The 25,072-nt window shown below is 49.2% G+C and overlaps 1 protein-coding gene across 2 annotated transcripts in view; it reads left to right on the top strand.

Moving 5' to 3' along the window:
- Positions 1–1,051: 1,051 nt before the first annotated feature.
- PUSL1 (pseudouridine synthase like 1) overlaps positions 1,052–25,072 on the top strand; it is a 77,076-nt gene continuing 53,055 nt past the window's right edge. For both annotated transcript variants that reach the window (XR_014221507.1, XM_082230511.1), the window contains exons 1-3: positions 1,052–1,363; positions 3,160–3,217; positions 19,080–19,267. Coding sequence is in view for 1 of the 2 variants with exons in the window: in XM_082230511.1 (XP_082086637.1) it covers positions 1,305–1,363; positions 3,160–3,217; positions 19,080–19,267 (305 nt within the window). In the remaining variant the exon portion in view is untranslated. The remainder of the gene's footprint in view (positions 1,364–3,159; positions 3,218–19,079; positions 19,268–25,072) is intronic.

The following is a 25,072-nucleotide window of genomic DNA, read 5'->3' as shown; positions in this document are numbered from 1 at the left end:
GCCCAGCAGGAGCTGGCAGCAAATTATAGTGTAGATAGTCTGTGGGATGGCCTGCCCTTCTTTATTCCCCTGTCCCAATTAATCGCTGTCTCCCAAGCCCACCCCTGTGGTATCAGATTTGGGCCCTGAAATCTCTGAGTCTGGGATTATCCTGATTTGGGGATGTCCATGGATGATGGCTGATGCGGCACAACATCTGAGGACCCAAGGCTGGGAAAGACTGCTCTAGACATATGATAATTCAAAAGAGGAAGCAACCTCTGTACATGAGCAGGGCCAATTCACCCTTGGTCCCTTAAAATGTGGGGAAGGTACCGTATTCTGCATACACTCAAAGGTCTTGAATCCAAGATGCCTTAACTTTTGAGTTGTACCACCTTACGCTGATGAGAGATCCCGTCAAGTCTGCTCTCAGGTGTTTTGGGCTTGGGAGAGATCAATGCAACGAAGTCAATTGCAAAAAAAAAGAAAATCAAAGGGGGAAAGTCTGTTTTTTGAAGGAAGTCTTTAAGCCTTAAAAAGGGGTTGGTGGGTTGGAAGCAACGCTGCATTTAAACAGCACACACACATTCACCATATTTCTCGACAATAATAATACATTATTAATAATCACAAAGGAGATTGGACGTTTTTGTTCACAGATGGGAATTTCCCTCCTATCCCTAAAGAGAATCACCGCGGAATCTCGGCTCCTCCTACCCAGCTGGCGGTGTGTCCATTTGTGGCCGAAAAAAATCGCAATCAAGTCGAGACACGGATTGCTCTAGGCCCTCGTGAAAGCGCCCTATCTCTTCAATGGCACCAATTTGAGCTGCCTAAGAAGCTGCCTGCGGAGTGGGGCGATTCAAGCCCTCTCTCAAACGGGGAAGAAGTTTTGTTTCTCCCCCAAAGGCGGAGAGAAAAAAATAATATCGCAAAATAAGAAACACTTTGGGACTCTATTAAAAAAAAAATCTCTCACTATAATTAGTTTAAGAAAAGGCAATTGGGAAGACACTCCAAGATGGGGCTTTTGTTACCAGGCACCTAAACTTTCAAACGCAGGTGAAAGCCATGCTGCATCAGGCAGGACGCTGCTGAGACCGGTCGGAGGTGCCAGTTTATCCCCTTAATTAGCATTTTTAAAAGCGGGGGGCAATAGGTGTTTTTTTTAAAAAAAAATATTGCAACAAGAGCTTTCCACTTCCAGACTCAGGCAGCTGTGAAATTTGCCAGCAGTTGTTAATAATGGCAATGTTAATTGTTCAGAGCATCATATTCATGATTCATAGCTGAAATTTCACGGCGGCTTTTGAAAAACCAACATGGTTTCTCCAAAAAATCGGTATCTACTGTTCTTTCAATACCTTGGGACCAAGTATTGGTGAGTACGGTATGTTTAGAAGCATTCTCAAATGCTCCCTGCGTGAAACTCGGGAGAGCCGCTGCCAGTCACTGCAGACAATACTGAGCTAGATGGACCAAGTGGCTTGGTATGGCATACAGAAACTTTCTGTGCTCCTGTTACAGGAAGGTCTGTCGCTCAGTGGTAAAACTTCTGCTTTGCACACAGAATGGCCCAGATTCAGTTCCCCAGCATCTGCAGGTAGGACTGGAAAAGGCTCCAAGTCTGAGGAGATTTCTCCTCAGCCTCCAAGCCTGGAGATTTACTGCTGGTCAGTGTAGACAACAGTGCTAAAAATTAGTCAAGCAGCAGGTGTGTTTTGCTACTAGTGCGGGTCCAGTTGTGACCACGTAGAGATCTCTGGATGCCAGGTGGCGACTGGTTACATACGCTTCAGGTTACAGACTCCGCTAACCCAGAAATAGTGCTTCAGGTTAAGAACTTTGCTTCAGGATGAGAACAGAAATCATGCTCTGGCGGTGCGCCGGCAGCAGGAGGCCCCATTAGCTAAAGTGGTGCTTCAGGTTAAGAACAGTTTCAGGTTAAGTACGGACCTCTGGAACGAATTAAGTACTTAACCTGAGGTACCACTGTATATGGTTCAACCCCTCCTCTGTTAATCCTTACAACGACCCTGTGAGGGAGGTTAAGAGGCTGTGGTTGCCCAAGGTTGCCCAGTGAGCTTCATGACAGAGTGGGCTCAGACTTTCTGCTAATCCAGCCCAGTACCTGGTGCACCCCACCGTTAACTGTCTAAGCGGATGAGAATTTATACAGGGCTACACAGCATATTTTAGGTGACATATTACCTATTTTAGGTACCTTATATTACCTAGTTCTCTTCGGTGCGTTTGTGACGGGCGAATGGAACCGAAGTTGATCAAAGCTGTGTCCACACCATACGTTTAAAGCACATAGCGCCCACCCCCCAAGGAATCCTGGAGTTAAAATTCCCAGAACCCTTAACAAACTATAGTTCCCAGGATTCTTTGGGGGAAGTCTTGCTCTTTAAAGGCAAGGTGCATATACAGCCCAAGTTTCTTTGGGAATGGGGGATCTTTCTCATGAGGCTGGTAAAACCATTGTTCCTACGTTGGGATCCACGCCGACAGCTGAGATTTTCCGTTTCTAGATGACACATTAGGTAAGACAATGGGAAATTGGTAGCGGGGAAGAGGGAGAGTGAAGAGAAGAGGAATAATGAGAATTAAGATTGCAAATGACATCTGTTGCTAATGTACTGATAGCTCTTGCTTTTGCACCTGCTGCTAAAATATTTTCCTTCGTCTTTAACCTTGTTAGGTTCTTTTGTTATTAATAGGGCAATTATTTCACTCAACATGCGGGTTCCTTGTGCAAGTTCTTTTTCTTTTTTAAAAGGGGATTATTATTATTATTATTATTATTATTATTATTATTATTATTATTTGCTCTCCAGATTAGCTGTGGGAACACATTTCTGTGCCTTGATTTGGCGTAGTGGCAAAGAGATTGAATCAGGAAGGGTGATAGAGAAATTCTCAAGGGCCAGTGAGCCTTTGGCCCTCCAGATGTTGCTGAACAGCAACTCCCATTGATCCCAGAAAGCATGGCTGATGACCGGGGATGATGGGAATTGTAGTTTAGTACATCTACTGGGATAAATCTTTCCCTTAGCTGCCCTACTCAATTTGATTCAGCACAATAAAAGTTAGGGCGATGGTCAATGCCTATGAACCACAGTCACCTTCCACTTTCTTCTGCTTGAGGTAATTATGTTTTTTCCTTTGCTGCAGTGGCGTGAAGGAGGTTCGCCCTGACCAGGCGGTGCTTGGAGTACAGAATCACTTGGAGGTATGTACCACAGCTAAGGTTTTCAAATTGGGTTGGGATGGGCTATAGGCAGAGGTGTGACATTTTTGCTCTCCTGGTTGGGGGGCTTCCAGGAGCCAAAGGGCTGGAAGAGATGCCTGGAATTTTATGGAAATCCTAAGACCAATGAAAGCTATTCTCTGAAGGGCAGTGGGTTGTTCAGTGGACCAGTGACAAGAGGTGCTTCGACCCGGATGTAAGTGTTCTAGGCAGCCAATCAGAATATTTTCAGATGCTGCTTTCACCTCCTTAGTGATGTTGAACTGGGATTGCACAAGAGCAAGCCAGGTCTGACCAGTTATGTTACTGCAAAAGAAGAAGGGATTGAACTGAAGACAATCTGTGTTTGGAAATTATATTTGCCTATTTAAGAGTTCCCGTAAGGCTGCCAAATTGCAGACACTGTAGGTGTCTGTGTAGATCGACATCTGAATATAGGGATTTGTCTTAATCATGAGCTCTCTCTCTGACCAAGTTTTTTTATTGAGGTGGTTAACCTGTGTCTGTCTCGGCTGTCTTAGAATGGAGCTGACAGTACAACAGTTTGCTGCATGTAGAAAGCACAAATATTGGGGTGAAGGCTAGACTGGGACCCCTTCTGCCAACACCCAGTTTTTGTAGGCGCAGACAATTTTTTGTTGCACTCGTGAACAATCCTCCATGCAGCACAGCAAAAATTCCCTTCACTTACAAAACCACTGTCAGGATTCCCGTATGGCCTTCGTCCTGATAGCCCGCCTTTCTATGGGTGGGGGAGTCTGTCAGCCACCTTAGTAGATTTGGACTTTTGAGTGAGTACCATTAACTGTCTCTTCTCTCTCCATCTTAGAACAGGAGAGCATGTGTGCGCATACAAAATTCACTTTTCCAAGGGATCTGGGTAAAAGTCACATCTGGTAGAAGCAGGCTGAGCCTTGACAGAACCCATAGAGCTGAAGGAGGAAGTGGGAAAGAGTGCCATTCTTCCAACTTCCTCCTTCAACTCTAGGCACTTTTCAAGGGAGAAAAAGGAAACTACCCTCAGCACCTTGTGACCAAGGGTGGGTGGGGTTGCTCAGAAGCTTTGTGGGCACCAGGGAAAGACCACATGGGCACCATTGCACCCGCAAGCACCACATTGGCGACCCCTGCTACCAAAGCCTCTGAGATAAGTCTTCGTTGTGGTCCACAGCATCAGGGGCGAGGACAATTCAAACACAGGGTTTTGTTAAGTGTCGAATCGGGCCAGCAGGGTGAAGCCATACTATGGAAAGGGGAAGCTGGATTTTCTGGGGAGTTGAGTACCCCTGGAGATTTCGGTTTGGACTTGGTCTTCAGTTAAGACTTGCTTTCGAGCCCATCTGTGGCAGGTCTCCCGAATGGAACATGCTGGGAATCTGCATGCCTGTTGGAATGCTGGATCATTCTTTTTCCAAGCGGGGTTGACTCACTCCCGCTGTAGTCACCCACCCTTCTGGAGCCAGACGTTGGGGATGTAAGGGAGAAGGCGGGCGGTGCACAGCTCAGAGGTGCACAGCTCCCTCCATCTGTTTCAGCTTCAGTTTTGGCCCGAGCTGCTGCAGGGCGTTTTCATGTGAGAGGCAAAAGAGTCCCCTGCCAAAGCACCTGAAAATGTGCTCAGATTCAACTCTGTATCAAGGCAAATTAGTGGATTTCTCATAAATAAAGGTTTTCATTAATTACAACATCAAAACTGCAAGCAGACAGGAAATGGCGTAATCAAAGTTCCAAAGCAGTACAGAAGTTGCATTTTCCAGAACAAATAACATGGAAAAATAAAAAGAAGCAAAACAGATAAAAGCCAAGTCTTGCATCAAGACAGATTAGTGTGTGTGTATCTTTTTCTCTCTCTCTTTCTCTGTGTACATATTTGGCCACACTGAGAAGAGGATGCTGGACTGGACACTAGGTCTCTTCTGATGTTCTTACTGTACAAAGTCTAGGTGCCATCCCACCCATGAAATTATTATTATTATTATTATTACTTTTATTTCTATACTGTTTTATATTTTAAAGAGAAAATCTGAAACACATTAAAACAATCCAGAACAGAATGAATTCCAGCTTCAATTAACATATTTCAAATCGTTTTCGAAGTGACATTTCCCTTTTCTGATATTTATTTACCTACTTAATTTATATAGCTGCCCCATAGCAGAAGCACTGTAGCAAGCCAGTGTGGTGTGGAAAAGGACCTGGGAGACCAGGATTCAAATCCCTCCCTACTCCGTCATGAAGCTCACAGGGTGACCTTGGGCCAGTCACAGCCTCTTAACCTACTTCATAGGGTTGTTGTAGTCGGGATTTACTGAGGAGGGGAGTGAACCATGTCCTCCTTGGAGAAAAAGGTGAGATATAAATGCAGTACATAAGCTGTTCTGCTTTCCAGCTTAAGAAAGCTGGAGGGGCTAGCCAGATGGAGATGTTAGTTGAAATTGGACCCGCCTCGGTAGCAAAACACACCTGGCTAATATCTAACAGTGTTTCCAGCATCTCCATGCCCATTGGGACTGGTAGGGCAGAAGGCAGGGAGCCGAACAGTAGGTGGCGCCAGAGCCAATGACAGGCAGAGCCAACTTCTTCTAGGTTTGTCCCCATCCACCTCCTCACTACCGAGTTCTCCTAGGGCAAAAGCTGAGACGGAGGAGGAAGCCAACAGGAACCGTTGTGAGTAAGAAGGCAGACAGACAGGGGCTGGCTGAGGTTGGTGGGGCAGTGCCCCATCTGTCTCAGCAGACCAGCCTCCCCTCATGGTATGTCATCATAGGAAAGGATGACTGTTGGTGGCTTTTTGAGGGGAGGAATGTGCATTCCCAGCTTGCTACTGGAGATGTGAAGTTTCGAGGCTACTCCAGAGGCAAAATTCTCTCTGTGTGTGTGACTTCACCTAGGGAAGGGAAACAGTGTGTCTGTCCTGGGGAAATATGATTTGTTTCCATCCCTCTGTTTTGCATGTTCTGCGATATCAGGACCTTCTCCCTCCCTCTCCCAAACCAGCCCTTCTGCATTTTCTCTCTGCTTCTCCTCCTTTGCAACGAAGGCTGCCCAGGGCGAAATCTTTTTCTATGCAAATTGTCTTTTTCTTGGCCCTCGAACGTGCGCTCCGGGTCCAAGAATTTCTTCCCATGCATGAGGAAACAGCAAAGGGAGTGTTACGGGACAGGCGCCCGGGACAGCTTGAGTCTTTGTTTCTCCAAAGGGAGAGAGGGGGGGGACGAGGGGGGGGGGACAAACCACGAGAGGTGGACGCGAGAGGGAAGCATCTGGAAATCCTACATGACTTGGAAAGGGTTCTTGGCGACTCGTAAGAGATATATAATTCCTCTCTTTCCCAAATCGCTCCCCCTGCATGGCTGATCTAGACAGTGGTATTCTCTTTTGGGCCTCTGCCGGCAGCTGACTCAAAAGGGTGGGATGGAGGACTTTCTGATAAACATTTGCAGATCACCGTTCGCCCCCTGATCGCCTAGGACAAGTAAGACCCCAATGAAGCGAAGGGGCCTACGTTGGTTGTGTCTGTTAACTTCAGTGGGCTGACTCTGAGTAGGGCTAACATTGGATGCAGCACTGTTATTAGTAGTAATGCTTATTTGTTATGCCCCAGCTTTCCTCCGGTGAGCTGTCGGTGGCAAACCTGGCTCTCATGCCTCTGCTGTGGTGTAGTGGTTAAGAGCAGTAGACTCATAATCTGGGGAACCGGGTTCGATTCCCCGCTCCTCCACATGCAGCTGCTGGGTGACCTTGGGCCAGTCACACTTCTGTGAAGTCTCTCAGCCCCTCTCACCTCACAGAGTGTTTGTTGTGGGGGAGGAAGGGAAAAGGAGAATCTTAGCCGCTTTGAGACTCCTTCAGGTAGTGATAAAGCTGGATATCAAATCCAAACTCATCTTTTTCTTCAACCCTGTGAGGTAGGTTAGAAATACTTTTACTGGTGCCCCTAAGGCCACCCAGTGAACTTTATGGCTGAGTGGGGATTTGAACCCTGGTCTCCTAGGTTCTCATCCACCATTCCAGCCCAGGTGTGGGGAAACTTTAGCCCCCCAGATGCTGCTGAACTGCAGCCCCCATCAGCCCCAGTGAGTATGGCCCAATGGCCCGGGATGATGATGATGATAATATTTTATTTATATCCCGCCCTCCCCAGCCAAAGCCGGGCTCAGAGCGGCTAACAGCAATCAAAGTAACACAGCATTCTAAAATTGATATTCTAAAATCAATTCAAAATCAGTTGGCAACCACTGGGCCAGAGTTCTACGAGGATCACCAAAGGAGGGGGTCAGACTGTGCCTTGGCCAAACAGCTCTGTCTTGCAGGCCCTGCGGAAAGATGTCAAGTCCCGCAGGGCCCTAGTCTCTTGTGACAGAGTGTTCCACCAGATCGGGGCCACAGCCGAAAAAGCCCTGGCTCTGGTTGATGGAATGATGGATGATGGGAGTTGTAGTTCAGCAATATCCGGAGGAACAAAGGGTCCCCAAATCATAATCATCATTATCATATTTTTTTGTTTATACCCGACCCTTCTGTCTGGGTTGCCTCAGCTACTCTTCCAACACACATATATATAAACATATAACAACAGAAATTAACAGTAACTATCTGATCCAATATAAAAAGTAATAATAACTTTAAAAGAAACAACCTATGTCAAATAAAGCAATATTCAATCATCCATTAGAATCTAATAGTGAATGCATCACATCTGGCTGTTTCAGATAGCCTAGTTAACAACCTTTGCTAGAATGACTTCAGAGTGATGGAAATATCTCTAGGAGGGGTTTACAGAACAGCCCCTTCCCTCCGGCCACATTTACACCATACATTTAAAGCACTCTGGTATCACTTCAAACATTTATGGCTTCCCCCGGAGAATTCTGGGAGCTGCAGTCTGTTAAGGATGCTGAGTGGTGTGGAGAGAACCTCCCTGCCCCCATCCCAGCCCACTCCAAGAGCTACAGTTCCCAGATGGCTTAACGGTCAATCCCTCTTTCCAGGGAGTTCTGGGAATTGTTGCTCTGCAAGGGGAATAGGGGCCTCCTCATGACTCTCATGGGACGTGGGTGGTCCTGTGGGTTAAACCACAGAGCCTAGGACTTGCCGATCAGGTCAGCGGTTCGAATCCCCGTGACAGGGTGAGCTCCTGTGCTCGGTCCCTGCTCCTGCCAACCTAGCAGTTCGAAAGCACGTCAAAGTGCAAGTAGATAAATAGGTACCGCTCCGGCAGGAAGGTAAACGGCGCTTCTGTGCGCTGCTCTGGTTCGCCATGACCTGTACGCCGGCTCCCTCGGCCAATAAAGCGAGATGAGCGCCACAATCCCAGAGTCGGTCATGACTAGACCTAATGGTCAGGGGTCCCTTTACATGACTCTCAGCACCCTTAACAGACTACAGTTCCCAGGATTCTTTGGGGGAAACCATGACTGTTTAAAGTGGTAGCATAGTGCTTTAAGTTACTGGTGTGAATGTGGACTAAGCTCACAATCTTCAAGCAGCAATTTACATGTCACATGGGGGGGAGGAATGGGCTCTGGTGCTCAGCACATCACCGCCAACAGTCAGGGGTGATGGGAGCTGGAGAACACCAACATCTGGGTGGGCCACAGTTTCCCCATTCATGGACCAAAGGTTCTTGGCAGCAGCAGCCAGAAAAGGAGGTTCCCTGCTGTGTCTCTGCACAAGTAGCCACTATGGCTTTTCTTAAGCTGCACCAAGGATTCCCTGCCCGAGCTGCTTCAGGTTGTGGCGGATATGCTCCTGGAGACACCTAGCTGGGTTGTCCTGGGGGATTTTAACATCCATGCCGACACAACCTTACAAGGGGCCGCCCGGGACTTCGTGGAAAGCATGACCTCCATGGGGCTGTCCCTGAATAAGTTTGGCCCAACTCATAGCCGCGGACATGCCTTAGACTTGGTGTTTACCTCTACGGATGTTGGTGATCTGACATTAACTAAAAGTGAAACAAAAGAAGTGCCATGGTCAGATCACTTCCTGGTGCAACTGGACTTCTCCGCAACCCTTCCCCTCTGCAGGGAGGTGGGACCGATTCGGATGGTCCGCCCCCGCCACTTAATGGATCCAATTGGCTTCCAGAGAGTGGTAGAGAATGTTTTATCCCAAGTTGATGGCCTTTCAGCTGATTCCCTGGTGGCCCGCTGGAATGCGGAGTTAACCAGGGCTATTGACTGTCTGGCTCCGAAGCGCCCTCTCCGATTGCATGGAGCCCGGACAGCCCCGTGGTTTTCCCCAGAGCTGAGGGTGATGAAACAATCGTTGAGACGGCTAGAGCGCCGGTGGCGGAAAACTCATTCTGAATCAGACCGGACACGGGCTAGAGCTCAACGTCGAGCCTACCAAGTGGCAATGGCGACAGCGAAGAGGGCCTTCTTCGCCGCCTCCATTGCATCTGAAGAAAACAGCAGCAGGAGACTTTTTCAAGTGGTTCGCAATCTATCGGAACCACCGGGGCCTGGTAGGGACCCCAAGATCTCCTGCAATGCTTTTGCAAAGTTTTTTGCAGATAAAGTCGCTCATATTCAGAAGGAGGTAGACTCCACCATGGGAGCAGGGCCAGGGTGGGAGAGTGCTAGAGTTCTGTCTAGTCCTGTTACATGGGATCAATTCCAATCTGTTACCTCTGAGGATGTGGACAGGCTGCTTGGACAAGTGAAACCGACCACCTGTCTCCTTGATCCTTGCCCATCCTGGCTGATAAAAGCGAGCCGGGAAGGGCTGGGCGATGGGCTCTGCGGGGTGGTGAATGCTTCCCTCTGCGAGGGAGCCTTCCCAGACCCGCTGAAAGAGGAGGTCATTAAACCGCTTCTTAAAAAAACATCTTTAGACCCTGCCAATTTGGCCAACTATCCCCCAGTCTCAAATTTACCATTCTTGGGCAAGGTGATTGAGCGGGTGGTTGCCAAACAACTCCAAGCACGCCTGGAGGATGCGGACCATTTGGATCCCTTCCAATCGGGATTCAGGCCTCACCATGGGACTGAAACTGCCTTGGTCGCGCTGGTTGATGATTTCTGGCAGGCTAGGGACAAAGGTGAGAGCTGTTTCCTAGTTCTGCTGGATCTCTCAGCGGCCTTTGACACCATCGACCATAACATCCTTCTGGACCGTCTTGAGGGGCTGGGAGCTGGGGGCACTGTTATACGGTGGTTCCGCTCCTTTCTCCTGGGCCGTGTCCAGAAAGTGGTGGTGGGGGGTGAGTGTTCAGACCCCTGGGCTCTCACTTGTGGGGTGCCTCAGGGTTCCATCCTCTCCCCCATGCTTTTTAATATCTATATGAAGCCGCTGGGAGAGATCGTCAGGGGGTTTGGGGTGGGTGTTCATCAGTATGCAGATGACACCCAGCTCTACCTCTCCTTTAAATCAGAACCAGTGAAGGCAGTGAAGGTCCTGTGTGAGTGCCTGGAGGCTGTTGGAGGATGGATGGCGGCTAACAGTTTGAGGTTGAATCCTGACAAGACAGAAGTACTGTTTTGGGGGGACAGGGGGTGGGCAGGTGTGGGGGATTCCCTGGTCCTGAATGTGGTAGCTGTGCCCCTGAAGGACCAGGTGCGCAGCCTGGGAGTCATTTTGGACTCACAGCTGTCCATGGAGGCACAGGTTAATTCTGTGTCCAGGGCAGCTGTCTACCAGCTCCACCTGGTACGCAGGCTAAGACCTTACCTGCTCGCGGACTGTCTTGCCAGAGTGGTGCATGCTCTGGTTATCTCCTGCTTGGACTACTGCAATGCGCTCTACGTGGGGCTACCTTTGAAGGTGACCCGGAAACTGCAATTAATCCAGAATGCGGCAGCTAGACTGGTGACTGGGAGTGGCCGCCGGGACCACATAACACCGGTTCTGAGAGATCTGCATTGGCTCCCGGTACGTTTCCAAGCACAATTCAAAGTGTTGGTGCTGACCTTTAAAGCCCTAAACGGCCTTGGTCCTGTATACCTGAAGGAGCGTCTCCACCCCCATCGTTCAGCCCAGACACTGAGATCCAGTGCCGAGGGCCTTCTGGCGGTTACCTCATTGCGAGAAGTAAGGTTACAGGGAACCAGGCAGAGGGCCTTCTTGGTAGTGGCGCCTGCCCTGTGGAATGCCCTCCCAGCAGATGTCAAAGCAATAAACAACTATTTTACTTTTAAAAGACAACTGAAGGCAGCCCTCTTTAGGGAGTTTTTAATGTTTGATGCTGTACTGTTTTTAATATTCAGTTGGAAGCCGCCCAGAGTGGCTGGGGTATAAATAATAAATTATTATTATTATTAAGATCGATTACACCATGGGGGGCAACCCTTGGCCCTCCAGGTGTTGCTGGACCCCAATTCCCATAAGCCCAAGCCCAGTGGCCAGGGATGATGGGAATTGGAGTCCAGGAACATCTGGGGGTGCACCAGCTTCTCCAGTCTTATGACCTTGGTTGAAAGCCTCCCAGAGTGACTGGGGCAACCCAGTCAGATGAGTGGGGTACAAATAATAAGATTACTATTATTATTTCAAGTAGCATTTGGCTGGCTGCTTTTGGAAAGAGGTTCCCAGACCAGATGTTCGATGCTGTTCCCCTTTCCGCACAGATGTTCTTTCGAGGTGCACCAAAGTGCCCATTCCACCACCTGCCCTCCTTGTTGGCGTGGCACACCATTAATTGGGATTATTGGGGGCCGTTTCCCCAGCAACCGGCACGCAAGCAAATTACAGCTATTCAAATGATGGGTCTCTTCTCAATCTGGCATGATTGATGCTAGCAGATTATCGTTGCGGTGGATGATAAATAAAAGTGGCAGATGTGCAGGGCAGCTCAGAGGGCACCAGGAGAGGACACAGAGAGGTCATTTGTGAACAGGGTCAGGAGTTCGGCAGGTTGCACCCGCCAGCATGTGTTGTGCGGTGCTTTTCGGCCAAACTGCTGATGGGAAGGATTCCGCTGGTTGGCTGAGTTAGGGTGGAGCCCTGCTTTTGCCTCTGATTCTGTGTTAAAAATTGCAGAATTAAGCATCCTAAAACCCAGGTCTTCATCCTAATGGGGAACCTCAGGACTGGGGGCTGAGTGTGGCCCTCCAGGCTTCTCCAGGCCACCCCCCTTCCCAAGCCACATACCTTGCCAGCTCTGCTTGTCAGTCTCCTTGAGTGTTTGTGCCTAGCTGGAAACACTGATCCTGCCTCTTGCTTGCCTGGGTGGAAGATGGAGAGGGGTGAGCTTATGCGTAGAATCTAACCTAGAGTAAAAAGGTAAAGGTACCCCTGACCATTAGGTCCAGTCGGGACCGACTCTGGGGTAGTGGCGCTCATCTCGCTTTGCTGGCCGAGGGAGCCGTACCTAGTTATCTACTTGCACTTTGACATGCTTTTGAACTGCTAGGTTGGCAGGAGCAGGGACCGAGCAACGGGAGCTCACCCCGTTGTGGGGATTCGAACTGCCGACCTTCTGATCGGCAAGTCCTAGGCTCTGTGGTTTAACCCACAGCGCCACTTGCATCCCAACCTAGAGTACAATGGGTAAAATTCACATTCATTGCTCCGCCCACTGTTGCCTCTGGCCCCGCCCATCACTGGAATATGGCCCCCAGAAGGGAATGCAGCCCTCGGGCTGGAACGGGTTTCCCACACATTCTTCAGTGTATGGAAATTGGGTCTGGTTTGGAACAAAGCTCAGTCCTCCAGGCTGAAGAGGAGATGAAATAGTGGGGCAGTGGGAAGTAAGGTTTCGGAAGTGCATTACGGGATGGTTTGGTATCCGTGGATTTATGGCTCTGTCCAGCATGGTGCGTGTTGCCGCCATAGTGTCCGTGGTACCCATGAAGGCCTTTCCTGTTCATCCCTTGGGCACGAGGTGCTGTGGTTGCTTACCTTTCACCTCCCTTGAAAAGTACTTAGAGCTGAATTAGGAAGTTAGAAAAATGAGTCTCCTTCCCACATCCTCCTTCAGCTCTATCTGCTTTTCGAGACTCAGCATAGTTCTGCCAGATCTGATTTTTACCCAGATCCTTGGAAAGCAAAGTGTGTATACATGCGCGCTCTCTCTCTCTTTCTGTGTTTTTTTTTTGGGGGGGTGGGGGAGGTTGCTGATCCAGGATAGGGGTGGGGAGAGAAGTGTCCGGAGGGGGTGCAGACTCAAAAATCCAGCTCGTTGACAAGTACATAGAGCAGGGTTGCCACAAAAGCTATTGATCTTTTTTGAGACTTTTAAAAGGAAATTCGCCAAAATCTAAACTTCTGACATGGCTTGCGATTTCCGCCCAGACACTGTTTTCCATTGCCATATTCCGGCTGTGTCCGGGAATTTCCGGATGTACAGCTGCCCTAACCGAGAGCTGAATGAAGAAGTTAGAAAAGTGACTGCCCTTCTCACTTCCTCTTGCATCTCTAGGTACTGTTTTCACTGAGAGCCAGTGTGGTGTAGTGGTTAAGAGCGGTGGACTCGTAATCTGGTGAACCGGGTTCGAGTCTCCGCTCCTCCACATGCAGCTGCTGGATGACCTTGGGCTAGTCACACTTCTCTGAAGTCTCTCAGCTTCACCTCACAGAGTGTTTGTTGTGTGAGAGGAAGGGAAAGGAGAATGTTAGCCACTTTGAGACTCCTTTGGGTAGTGATAAAGCGGGATATCAAAGCCAAACTACTTCATGACATGGATCCCTTCTACTGGATTCAACAGTTTGCTTTTCAAAGGGGCAAAGTTTGTATGTGCATGTGTGTGTGTGTGTGTGTGTGTGGTGGTTGTTGTTGTTTTAGGGCTGCCAGATCAGGGGCATCCCAGACCCTGAGATTTCAGGGCCCAAACCCGAGACTTAAGGCAGGCCCTATAAATGCGGGAGGCAGTGGAAGACAGGAGTGCCTGGCGTGCTCTGGTCCATGGGGTCACAAAGAGTCGGACACAACTAAGCAACAACATAAATGGAGGTTAAAGGGGAGCAGAGGATGGCAGACTCCCCCGCCGCCGTGCTGTCATTTGAAGCCAGCTCCCACCAGGCTGAAGCCTCATGCATAGTCTTAATATATCATTATCATTACCATCCAAGTGTCCCTATTTTCCAGAAACAGTCCCGGATTTGCAGAAGGCATTCCGGTTTCTGATTTGATCCCAGAATGTTCCGCTTTCCCTCAGGACATCCTTATTTTCATTGGAGAAATGTTGGAGGGTATGGAGTTATCCACACACACACACCCAAGCCATCTGAAGGGAGCCCTGTACAGGGAAGTGTTTTTTTAATGTTTGATGTTTTAATATATGTTGGAAGCTGCCCAGAGTGCCTGGGGCAACACAGTCAGATGAGTGGGGTATATTGGATAGATGTTGGAAGGTATGCATTATCATTGTCATTAAATACATGCTCAAACACCCGTGTGTGTGTGTGTGACCTGAAGGAGAGGCATCCACAGCACTCATTTCAAAATCCAGATGAGCCCATGGACCTAAAATGGCAACATATTAGGTGCCCAGTTCCTGGTGCAGAGAAGCTGCTTTAGACAAAGGAGCTAATGTGTTGATGAGGGTTGATGTGCAACTCAAAAGTGTGTGTGTGTGTGTGAGAGAGAGGGGGGGGGCCCTCTTTGTGCAGGCTGGGCAGAGAATCTAGAGGTAACTCCCCGACCAGCTTCTTGTAAGGACAGTTAATTACCCATTTAGCTGGAAATCTCGTCATCTTTCCCAGCAAGGGATAATTTCCAGAGCCGGAGCATCACCCGTTGGATTTGCTGCTTTCTACCCCCCACCCCCACCCCCACCCCCAGTCTTCTTATTGTTGCCAATTCTCCACGGATGGTGGAGATTGAGGGCATAAATATAGCATTCCACCCACCCCACCCCAAAAAAGGATTCTTACGTAAGTGACGCCCCCGCAAGCCCTCTTCCCTCGAATATTATTATTTCCGCCTGTTTACCACCCATGCTGGAGTTCTCCAAATGGCTTGGATTGTGTGCTTTTTTTTGTCTTATTTGTTTTGGTTCTCAAGTTTTTATTTTCTGCGTTTGAAAAAATAAATAAATGTAAGAATTGCTTTGCTGGAAGAAATCAAAGGGCATCAAGGAAATTGCCTTGCACCAAGGCAGATCGTTGTTCTATCATCTATAAGCCTTGGGAACCTTCTGAGTACCACATGCCAGTGGTGGGCGGAGCCAAACATTGGCAGAGCAACAGGTGCCCATTTTACCTGTGTGCAGCAGGCTGCTTTCTACACATGCTCACACATCCTTCTCCACCCTTCATCCTGGCAAGCAAAAGACATAGAAGCATAGCTGCTGGATAGATCAGTCGGTAAATCATTAGCCTCTTAATTTCAGGGTTGTGGATTCAAGCCCCACGTTGGTCAAAAGATTCCTGCATTGCAGGAATGACCCTCGTGGTCTCTTCCTGTGGGGAGGAGGTGTGGCTTGGGGGAGGTTTCTGAGGGCCACATAGTGAGACCTGGAGGGCCTGAGGTTTCCCAGCCCTGTAGAATTATGAGAGAGATTTTAAAAAAACCTGTTTTTTTACATCTGTAATGCTGGCAGACCTACCCATCGCTTTATAAACCTCTGTCGTGTCTCACTTCCCCTCCCCCATATCCTTTTTACTTTCTTCCTGAACTGCAAAGCCCCAGGCGTTAGTTTTGCTTCATAGGTAAGGCGTTCCAGCCCTTTGATCATTTTTTTATATATATTTTTTACCCCCCAAAAAATTTGCTATCAAAGCAATTCCATCCTCGGAACTATTTTCCAGCATGCAAAAAAGAACAAACCTGTTTAATTTGCTGATGGGCTCGTCTCGGCTTTATTTACTTCTCCTGTCGGGATTGCCAGCAGATTAAAGGTCTTACTTTAAATGTCGATTAAAGCCAGTTCTCTGCCTGGCTTTTAATCGGTTAACTCTGTTTGATTTACATGTTGCAGAAGCTCTGCAGAAGTCCTTCCCTACCCCACCCACCGCAGGATGCTTCAGGGAAAAGAGAGGATTTTCTGATAATGTGTTTGAAACGCAAAGTGAAAGGAAAACAATATGGTCCTGTCTGATGTTGTTGTCACTTTAAACCGGTGTTAGGGAGCCTCTTTCCCATAGGCCAAATGAAACTCGGTCTGCTCCCCATATTTGACTTGCCAGATGGTTTTGCCCAAGCCATGCCCACCTGCCTTGCACCTGATGTCATACGAGAGGCTGGAATGCCGGACTAGGACCTTGGGAGACCAGGGTTCGAATCCCGACTTGGTCATGAAGCTCACTGGGGGTGTGACCTTGGCGCCGGTCACTGCCTCTCAACCTGACCTACCACACAGGGTTGTTGTGGGGGTTGAATGAGGGGGTGGGGAGAACCATGGGCACCACCTTGAGCTCTTTGGAGAGAAAAATGGCGGGATACAAATGTGAATACATGGGATTAGGAGTGCATCCTGACCCTGTTCTGGACAAGCTGAAGGTTTTGATAATTGGTGATGGGGGGTGGGGTGGGGGCTAATGGCATTGGATGACATCACTCCTCTGCGGACCACTTGCCTGGCCTCTCGGCAGCCTCGTTGGCTTTAATAATTGATGGGCACTCTCATTCTCTTTTACAAGACGTTTCCCGTCAGGGATGGCAGAGGCCGTAAACCGTGATGGATGGGTGCATTGTGCTGAACAACAGTAGCCTGCCCTTGCTGGTCCTGGCAGGACGGAATCGACCTGTGACCTTCACATTCTGGATCTGGCCCTTCGCCCTTTCCTTGCAGCATCCTCAAAACGATCAGCTGCTCATACTCTTATTCTGTCGGAGAACAACATTGCAGCCTCCCGTTCTGGGCCTAAGCGCTTGATGTGGGAAGCTCCCCTTTACACCAAGTCAAACCAATGATCCGCCCAGCTCAGTGTTGCCTACACTGACTGGCAGCAGCTGTCCAGAGTCTCAGGCAGGAGGCCTTCCTAGCCCTACGTACTTGGAGATACCAGGGATCGAACTTGAGACCTTCTCCATGCAAGGCAGATACCCTGCCACTGAGCTGCGGCCCTCTGCTTAAGGCATAGGAACCTAGGAAGCTGTCATATAGGGAGGCAAACCGTTGGTCCACTTTTTCAGCTGGAGGGCTGCATTCCCTTCTGGGCAAAGAGGCTTACATTGTTTTCCCCCTCCTCCTTCAATCCCCGCAAGAACCCTGTGAGTGTCAGGCACCGTGCAGAGGAGGGCGGCTCCGGGGAGGAATGGTGGGAGCCTCCCTCCTCCCCGCTCCTAATCAGGATCCTGACTCTTCCTAGGAGCAGGAGGACAGTATAGATTTGGAGCAATGGTTTGCAGAAGGACATAGTTCAGAAGGCAGAAGTTGGGAAGAACTGGGGGGTGAACAGTTAGGAGAAGAATAACTGGGAGCGAGAGAGTTAACAGACTCACTGTTGCTGCAAAGCGTCCATCGGATCAGCCCAAGGTCAAGGAGGACAGATAAAGTAACAACACAGGCAGGACAGTGGTTGCGAGGTCAGGTTACAAGACGCGGTAGTGATGTGGGTGATGAGGGAGGAAGTGGGTGGGACCCTTAATTGGGAGCACCTTCATCCCGAGGAACAGGTGCTGTGATCATTAAAATCTCTAACTGGTGAGAGACTCCTTTCACTTTGTTCTGCTTATCTATTGCCGGGGGGGGGGGGGGAGAGGGAGGAAGCTGAGGCCCTGAAGCCTGACAGCGAGGTGGGTTAGGCTAAGAGGCAGTGAATGACTCCAGGGTCACACCCAGTGAATTTCTGAGAGCTGAATGGGGACGAGAACCCCAGACAATGAGAAAAGCCTGCTGCATAAGGCCAATGGCCCTAATCCTGTTCTCACAGTGGCCAACCAGCTGCTGCTGGGAAGCCTTCAAGCAGAACACAAGCACCACAACCCTCCCCCCCCCTGTGGTTTACAGCAACTGATATTCAGAAGCATTGCCACTGATAGCCCTCTCCTCCACAAATTTCTCCCATCCTCTTTTAAAGCCGTCCAAATTGGTGGCCGCCCTGGGGGAGAGACTTCCACAGCCGGCCTATGCGCGGTGTCAAGAAATGCTTTCTTTTGTCTGTCCCGAATCTTCCAGCTTCACTTGGACGTCCACGAGTCCTAGTGTGATGAGGGAGGAAAAACTTCTCTCTGTGCACTTCCTCCAAGCTGGGCATGATTTTACCAACTACTTCTGTGTCACCTCTCACTCACCTTTTCTCTAAACTAAACTAGGGATTCGAACCCTGGCCCCCCAGGTCCTCGTCCCACACTCTAACCACCACACCGGTTGTCATCTCATCCCATAACCAGAAGGCACCATGTTGGTCCTGTACTTAGGTGTTCCTATGTTAGAGGCGTCTGTTGAGAAACCTGCACCCAGTTCTCCCACCTGTGTCTGTGAAAATGGCAAAGGGCGTTCCACCTGTTAGAATTTCTGCTCCATGATTGCAGTCATGGGATTTTTGTCTATCACATGATGGTATATGTTTTGACTCCACGGAGTGGGAAGTGACGGAGACAGGATGTTTATGTTACTGTGTTCCGTGAAGTTGTCCTTTGTTCTTTTTTCCTTTGCTGTCTGATGCTAGAGAGAGAGAGGGAGCCATGTTGCAGTGCTCCGTGTGTGTTTATATGTAAATAAAGTAGATTAGCTAAAATGCTGAGTTGCTGAGGTCTGTTACGCAACTGCGCAAACTCTGTGGATCCTTAAGTGTGCCGGCGTCTGTTGGCATTGGTCGCTGTGACGTTCGGGCTGAAGAAAGCTCTTGAAGCTCCCGAACGAAAGACCAGGAGGGAGAGAACATGCCAGTCAGGCATGTGCCTCTGCCAGGATCCGACTCAAGTGTAGGCTGAGCTCCTGACACCACCCTGGTTAGTACACCCCCTATTTCTGCCACAGCAACCCCACACAGTTAAGTTTCTTCTGTCCCTCAGATGGCAGCAGAGAAGCTCCGGCATTCCACGCCGAGCAAGTTCACCATCTCGAGCCGCACGGACTCTGGGGTGCATGCCCTCTGCAACGCCGCCCACCTCGACATTGAGAGATCAGACGGGAAGCCGCCTTTCACAGTAAACATCCTCACCGACTCTCTCAACCACCACCTGAAGCCTGAGCCCATCCGGTGAGTTCCCTGCAGCTGCAAAGCACTCACCATGTTGTCACCAGCAAGCAGTGGCAGATGCAGAAATCCTATTTGACTTGGGTTTGTTTATTTGTTTATTATTTTTATCTATTCTATATATACACCACCTTTCTCAAGGTGGCTTGTCTGGTTCTCCTCCTCCCCATTTCACCTTCACAACAACCCTGTGAGGTAAGTTAGGCTAAGAGGCAGTGACTGGCTCAAAGTCACTGAGTGAGCGGATTTGAACCCTGCTCTCTCAGGTCCCAGTCCAGCACTCGTAACCGCTGCTCCACGCTGGTTTAAAGTCAAGCTTACCTAATTCTCATTTTCTTTCTTTTTTTAAAAAAATTGTTTTTATTAAGATTTTCTTGGGTTACAAAAGTACATGCGTCATCTCTGCTTTCAGTTCATGGAATCCTTTATATGAATCAGTTAGATTTGATGCGAGGCACTACTCTAATTCGCACTTTCTGAAACAGTTTGTAAACGAAACACACCAATGCTCTAACCACTGAGCTACAGCCTTCCCTTAAGACATCAGAAGCTGCCTTACATTGAGAGTCAGGCCAGTGGGTCCATTGTCTACACCCATCAGCAGGGCTTACCAGACATGGGTCGGATCACTCCCGCAGAGATCGCTTGCGGGCCGGACCAGTGCAGTGCGATGCCGGAAATCACGTCTGTGCATGTCCGCGGTGCGGGAAATCGCTTCTGCGCATGCCCAGACACCGAAAATCATGCCTGCGTGGAAGTGATTTTCGGCATCTGGGATGCGCAGATGCGATTTCCAGAGAAAAAAATGGCGCAGCCTGAATGATATGAATCAGAACCATGCAGCGATTTCTGGACTGGGCCGGATCCCAAACTCATTCAGGCCGGAATTGGCCCGCGGGCCTTAGGTTGCCGACCTGTGGTCTACACAGACTGGCAGCTGCTCTCCAGGATTTTGGACGGGATAATTTCCATTCCTACCTCCTGGGGACACTGGGGATTGAACCTGGGACCTTCTGCATGCAAAGCAGATGCTCTAACCACTCAGCTACAGCCCTTCCCTTTGAAGGCATGCAGGAGCGGCTCTAGTTAAGTCGGCCCCTTTGCCCTCCTGAGGTTGCCAGCTCCCCAGCGCTGGAGATTGTTCAATGATTGCACGGCGTGTTGCCAGGCTCCTGCTGGCCATCTTTGGGACCATTGCGGGGGGGGGGAGGGGAGGGAGGTCCTTATACACCCAGGGTGGTGTAGTGGTTAAGAGCAGTGGACTCGTAATCTGGTGAACCGGGTTCGATTCCCCGCTCCTCCACATGCAGCTGCTGGGTGACCTTGGGCCAGTCACACTTCTCTGAAGTCTCTCAGCCCCACTCACCTCACAGAGTGTTTGTTGTGGGGGAGGAAGGGAAAGGAGATTGTTAGCCGCTTTGAGACTCCTTAGGGTAGTGATAAAGCGGGATATCAAATCCAAACTCTTCTTCTTATTCTATTCTGACAGCCCTGAGCAAACAGGCATGAGAGGATCTTCTTGACATTTATTTTCTGTTATGCTATTCTAGCGGTTGTCATGGATCCCATGCAACGTGGGCAACAATCCTGAGTTTCAGCTCCCCTGCTCCCCAAGGCCTGCGCGTTCCTTGCGGTACGGCTCTTCTCCCTCCTTTGTTGAGATGTTGCATAAGTAGATTCACCACCCCCTTAATAATAATAATAATAATAAATTTTATTTATATCCCGCCCTCCCCAGCCGAAGCTGGGCTCAGGGCGGCTAACAACAATCAAAATAACTCAACATTCTAAAACATTCATTATAAAATTAATTAAATCAAATTAAAATCAAATTAATGGCAACCATCAAGCAAAATTTTGTGCAGATTGCCAGAGGAGGGGGTCAGGCTGCGCCCTGACAAAAGGCCTGGTGGAACAGCTCTGTCTTGCAGGCCCTGCGGAAGGATGTCAAGTCCTGCAGGGCCCTAGTCTCTTGTGACAGAGCGTTCCACCAGATTGGAGCCGCGGCCGAGAAGGCCCTGGCTCTAGTTGAAGCCAGCCTAACCTCTCTGAGGCCTGGGATCTTTAGGGTGTTTTTATTTGCAGACCGTAAATTTCTCTGTGGGACATACCAGGAGAGGCGGTCCCGTAGGTACGAGGGTCCTAGGCCGTATAGGCCTTAGACAGAGGCACCGCTAAGTCAGGGAAATGACTCCACTGTTCCAAAGACTTTTGGAGGTGGGGGAGAGGGATCCTTGCCAGGGTTTTGTGTGTATCTGAGCTCCTGCGATTGATTGATTGATTGATTGATTGATGGATGGATTTGAAAGCACACGTTCATAAAAACTCAGCAAGACCTTGTGCATCATGCAGAATGACTTTGAAATACAGTGGTACCTCGGGTTACAGACGCTTCAGGTTACATACACTTCAGGTTACAGACTCCGCTAACCCAGAAATAGTACCTCGGGTTAAGAACTTTGCTTCAGGATGAGAACAGAAATCGCATGCTGGTGGTGCAGCGGCAGCAGGAGGCCCCATTAGCTAAAGCGGTGCTTCAAGTTAAGAACAGTTTCAGGTTAAGAATGGACCTCCGGAACGAATTAAGTTCTTAACCCGAGGTACCACTGTAAATAAAAGCATCAGTAGAGACTGGTTGGCAGGAAGAAATGAAAGGGGATTTGAAAGCCTATATGGTACAATGGTTACAGCGCTAGACTAGGACCTGGAAGGCCAGGGTTCGAATTCTCACTCGGCTTGGAAAGTCATTGGGAGCGACTGCCTCTTGGCCGAACTGACCTCGCAGCAGGGTTGTTGTGCAGATAAAATGGGGAGGACAACTCTGTACACTACCTTGAGCTCACTGGAGAAAAAGGCAGAATACAAATGCAATAAGTAAATAATTGCAAAGGCCTGACAGGGTATCACAGTTTTTAGGAGGTATCTAATGCTGCCTTTCCCAACCTGTGGGTTGCGAAGTTGTAAGATACTGTCTCTTACAAAGCCTAAATAAATCAGTTGCAGGCTTTAGCAGTAACTCCTGAAATAATTGCTTGTAATTCTTAGCTGATAGGATCCATATACAGTGGTAAAAAGTAAAGGTAAAGGGACCCTGACCATTAGGTCCAGTTGCGGGCAACTCTGGGGTTGCTGCGCTCATCTTGCTTTATTGGCCGAGGGAGCCTGCGTACAGCTTCCGGGTCATGTGGCCAGCATGACTAAGCCAGAGCAGCACACGGAAATGCCGTTTACCTTCCCGCTGGAGCAGTACCTATTTATCTACTTACACTTTGACGTGCTTTCGAACTGCTAGGTTGGCAGGAGCAGGGACTAAGCAATGGGAGGTCACCCCATCGCAGGGATTTGAACCACCGACCTTCTGATCAACAAGTCCTAGGCTCTGTGGTTTAACCCACAGCGCCACCCACGTCCCACTATACAGTGGTACCTCGGGTTAAGTACTTAATTCGTTCCAGAGGTCTGTTCTTAACCTGAAACTGTTCTTAACCTGAAGCACCACTTTAGCTAATGGGGCCTCCTGCTGCTGCCGTGCTGCCGGAGCGCGATTTCTGTTCTCATCCTGAAGCAAAGTTCTTAACCCAAGGTACTATTTCTGGGTTAGCGGTGTCTGTAACCTGAAGCGTCTGTAACCCGAGGTACCACTGTACAGTATCTTTCAACTTCTTGTTTCGTTGGCTTACCATCAATGGAGAGTCAGTGTGGCATTGTGGTTTAGAGTGTAGGGCCAGGACCTTGGAGAACAGGGTTCAAATCCTCCATTTAGCCATGAAGCTCTCAACTGGGCGGCGTTGGGCCAGTCACTGCCTCTCAGCCTAGCCTACCTCATAGGGCCGTTGTTGTGGGGATTAAATGAGAAAGGGGAGAACCACTTTTGCCACCTTGAGCTCCTTGGGAGAAAAAGAGGGATGAAAATGCAACAAACAATAAATCAATGGGTCACTTTGCCAACTGACTCTGAGCTTGCGGGCCACCATACCAAAAAGGCTGGGAACCACTGGTCTAAAAGAAGGCAGGAATTGTTCCTGCCGAACCTCTGGTGGCAGGGAGTTCCATGGGGCAGGGCCCTAGCACACTAAAGGCTCAGTCCCTAGTAAAGGCTGACCATGCTGGATTTTTTTAGATTGTAAGCCCCTCTGGGCAGAGACCTGCCCTCCTGCAAGCGGTAAAATGTCATGTGTGCTGATACGGTGCTGCGTAAAAAGTGGAAGCGAGAGTTCGCTGCCTCTGTTGCGGGGGGCATTGAGCTTTCGTCTGCCTTCCGGTGGCTTGAATTTTTTATTTTTGTTTTTTAAAAAAGAAAGAAAGAAACAGAAGGCCGATTAGAGTGTCCAGTTGGCGCCTGGCCCCTGCTTTGCACAAAGAATAGCAAGTAGTTCTGATTGTCGACCCGTCCATCTTCCCTCTCCCCTCCTGCACCCCCAACTCTCTGGCTCCGGGTTTGCTTTTCCACCCTAATCCTTGTTTTGTTTAACACAACTTGGCTCAGAGGCAGATGCATCACATTCAGGTTGATAGGGCTGATGTCAGTCTTTTTTTTGTTTGTTTCGTTTTTACTCTCCAATTTTCCTCCAGGGTTTGGGGGGGTGGGTGGGCATGGAATCTAACACCTCCTGTTCATGAGGTAACAGTGCAAATATTTAAAATAGTGGTTCCCGAATTTTTCCAGGCTACCGTTCCCCACTTGGTTCCATAAACTCATCTCCAGCGCTCTCTACCCTACCCTATAAAAAGGAATTATTCAGATTAGCGGTTTGCACAGCCCACTAAGGAAAATAATAACACAATAAAATTCACAACTGTAACCATTAATAATTGCATGTTTATTCAACATCCAGTTGAAACTAAAGTTCCCTAAAAGTTTAAAGTATTTTTTTTAAGGTTCCTGTCTGCTGGGGTCGCTTAGGCTAATAGAGGTGTGTACCCAACGGATTCTTACTCAGAGTAGACCCATTAAAATAAATGGACTTAAGTTAGCTAGCCATCTCCATTCCTGTTAGTGGATCTAGGCCACACTCACACTATGCATTTATAGCACTGCGGCACTATTTTGAACAGGCATGGCTTCCCCCAAAGAATCATGGGAGTTGTAGTTTGTTAAGGGAGTTGCTGGGAGATCCTCTCCCTCCCAGAACTACAGTTCCCAGAGTTCCCTGGGAAAAGAGGGGTTCTTAAACTGCTCTGGGATTTAACTGTAGCTCTGTGGGGGAAATAGCACTGCCAAGTGCTCATTCCTTTTGGGCTTCAGAGGCCCCGATACAGTGTTCAGGCACTGTTTTTAGAAGAGGGCATCTGGAAGAGAGCCAGCATTAGGCCCCAACCCTGCTGTTACCTGCACCGCAGGCGCATCCCCAAGGAACCTTTCTTAGACCAATAGGCACATTCCCTTCAGGATGGCCCTCTAAGGGCCACGTGCCACAGGTGGGCGGGGCCAGGGCAAAAGTGGGCGGAGCAACAGATGTAGATGCTACTCTTGCAGAGCAGGCTGGCTTTTCACAATCTCTGCCTTCCACCCAGGCAAGCAGGAGGCTAGACTGTGTTCAAGCACATCCCAATGAGGCCAATACATTCTGGAAGCAAAGCAGGGTCAGTGAGAGGGAGCGTGGCCTGGGGAGCATCCCAAGGGCCAGATGCAAAGTCATGGAGGGCCCTGGCCTCAGGGGCAGGAAAAACTTTCTCAGCCTACCAGCTAAGACCTCTGAAGTTCCAGGCTCAACGCCGGATGGAAGGCCATGTTTTCTTCCTCCTATTGTTCTCCTGGCTGCCTCTCTACCCCTCTGTCCCGCACGCAAATATTTCTCTTAACACCAG

This window comes from Podarcis vaucheri, assembly GCF_965113315.1.
Source record: "Podarcis vaucheri genome assembly, chromosome: 7".
NCBI lineage: Eukaryota > Metazoa > Chordata > Lepidosauria > Squamata > Lacertidae > Podarcis > Podarcis vaucheri.
This window is presented reverse-complemented; position numbering and strand designations above follow the sequence as displayed.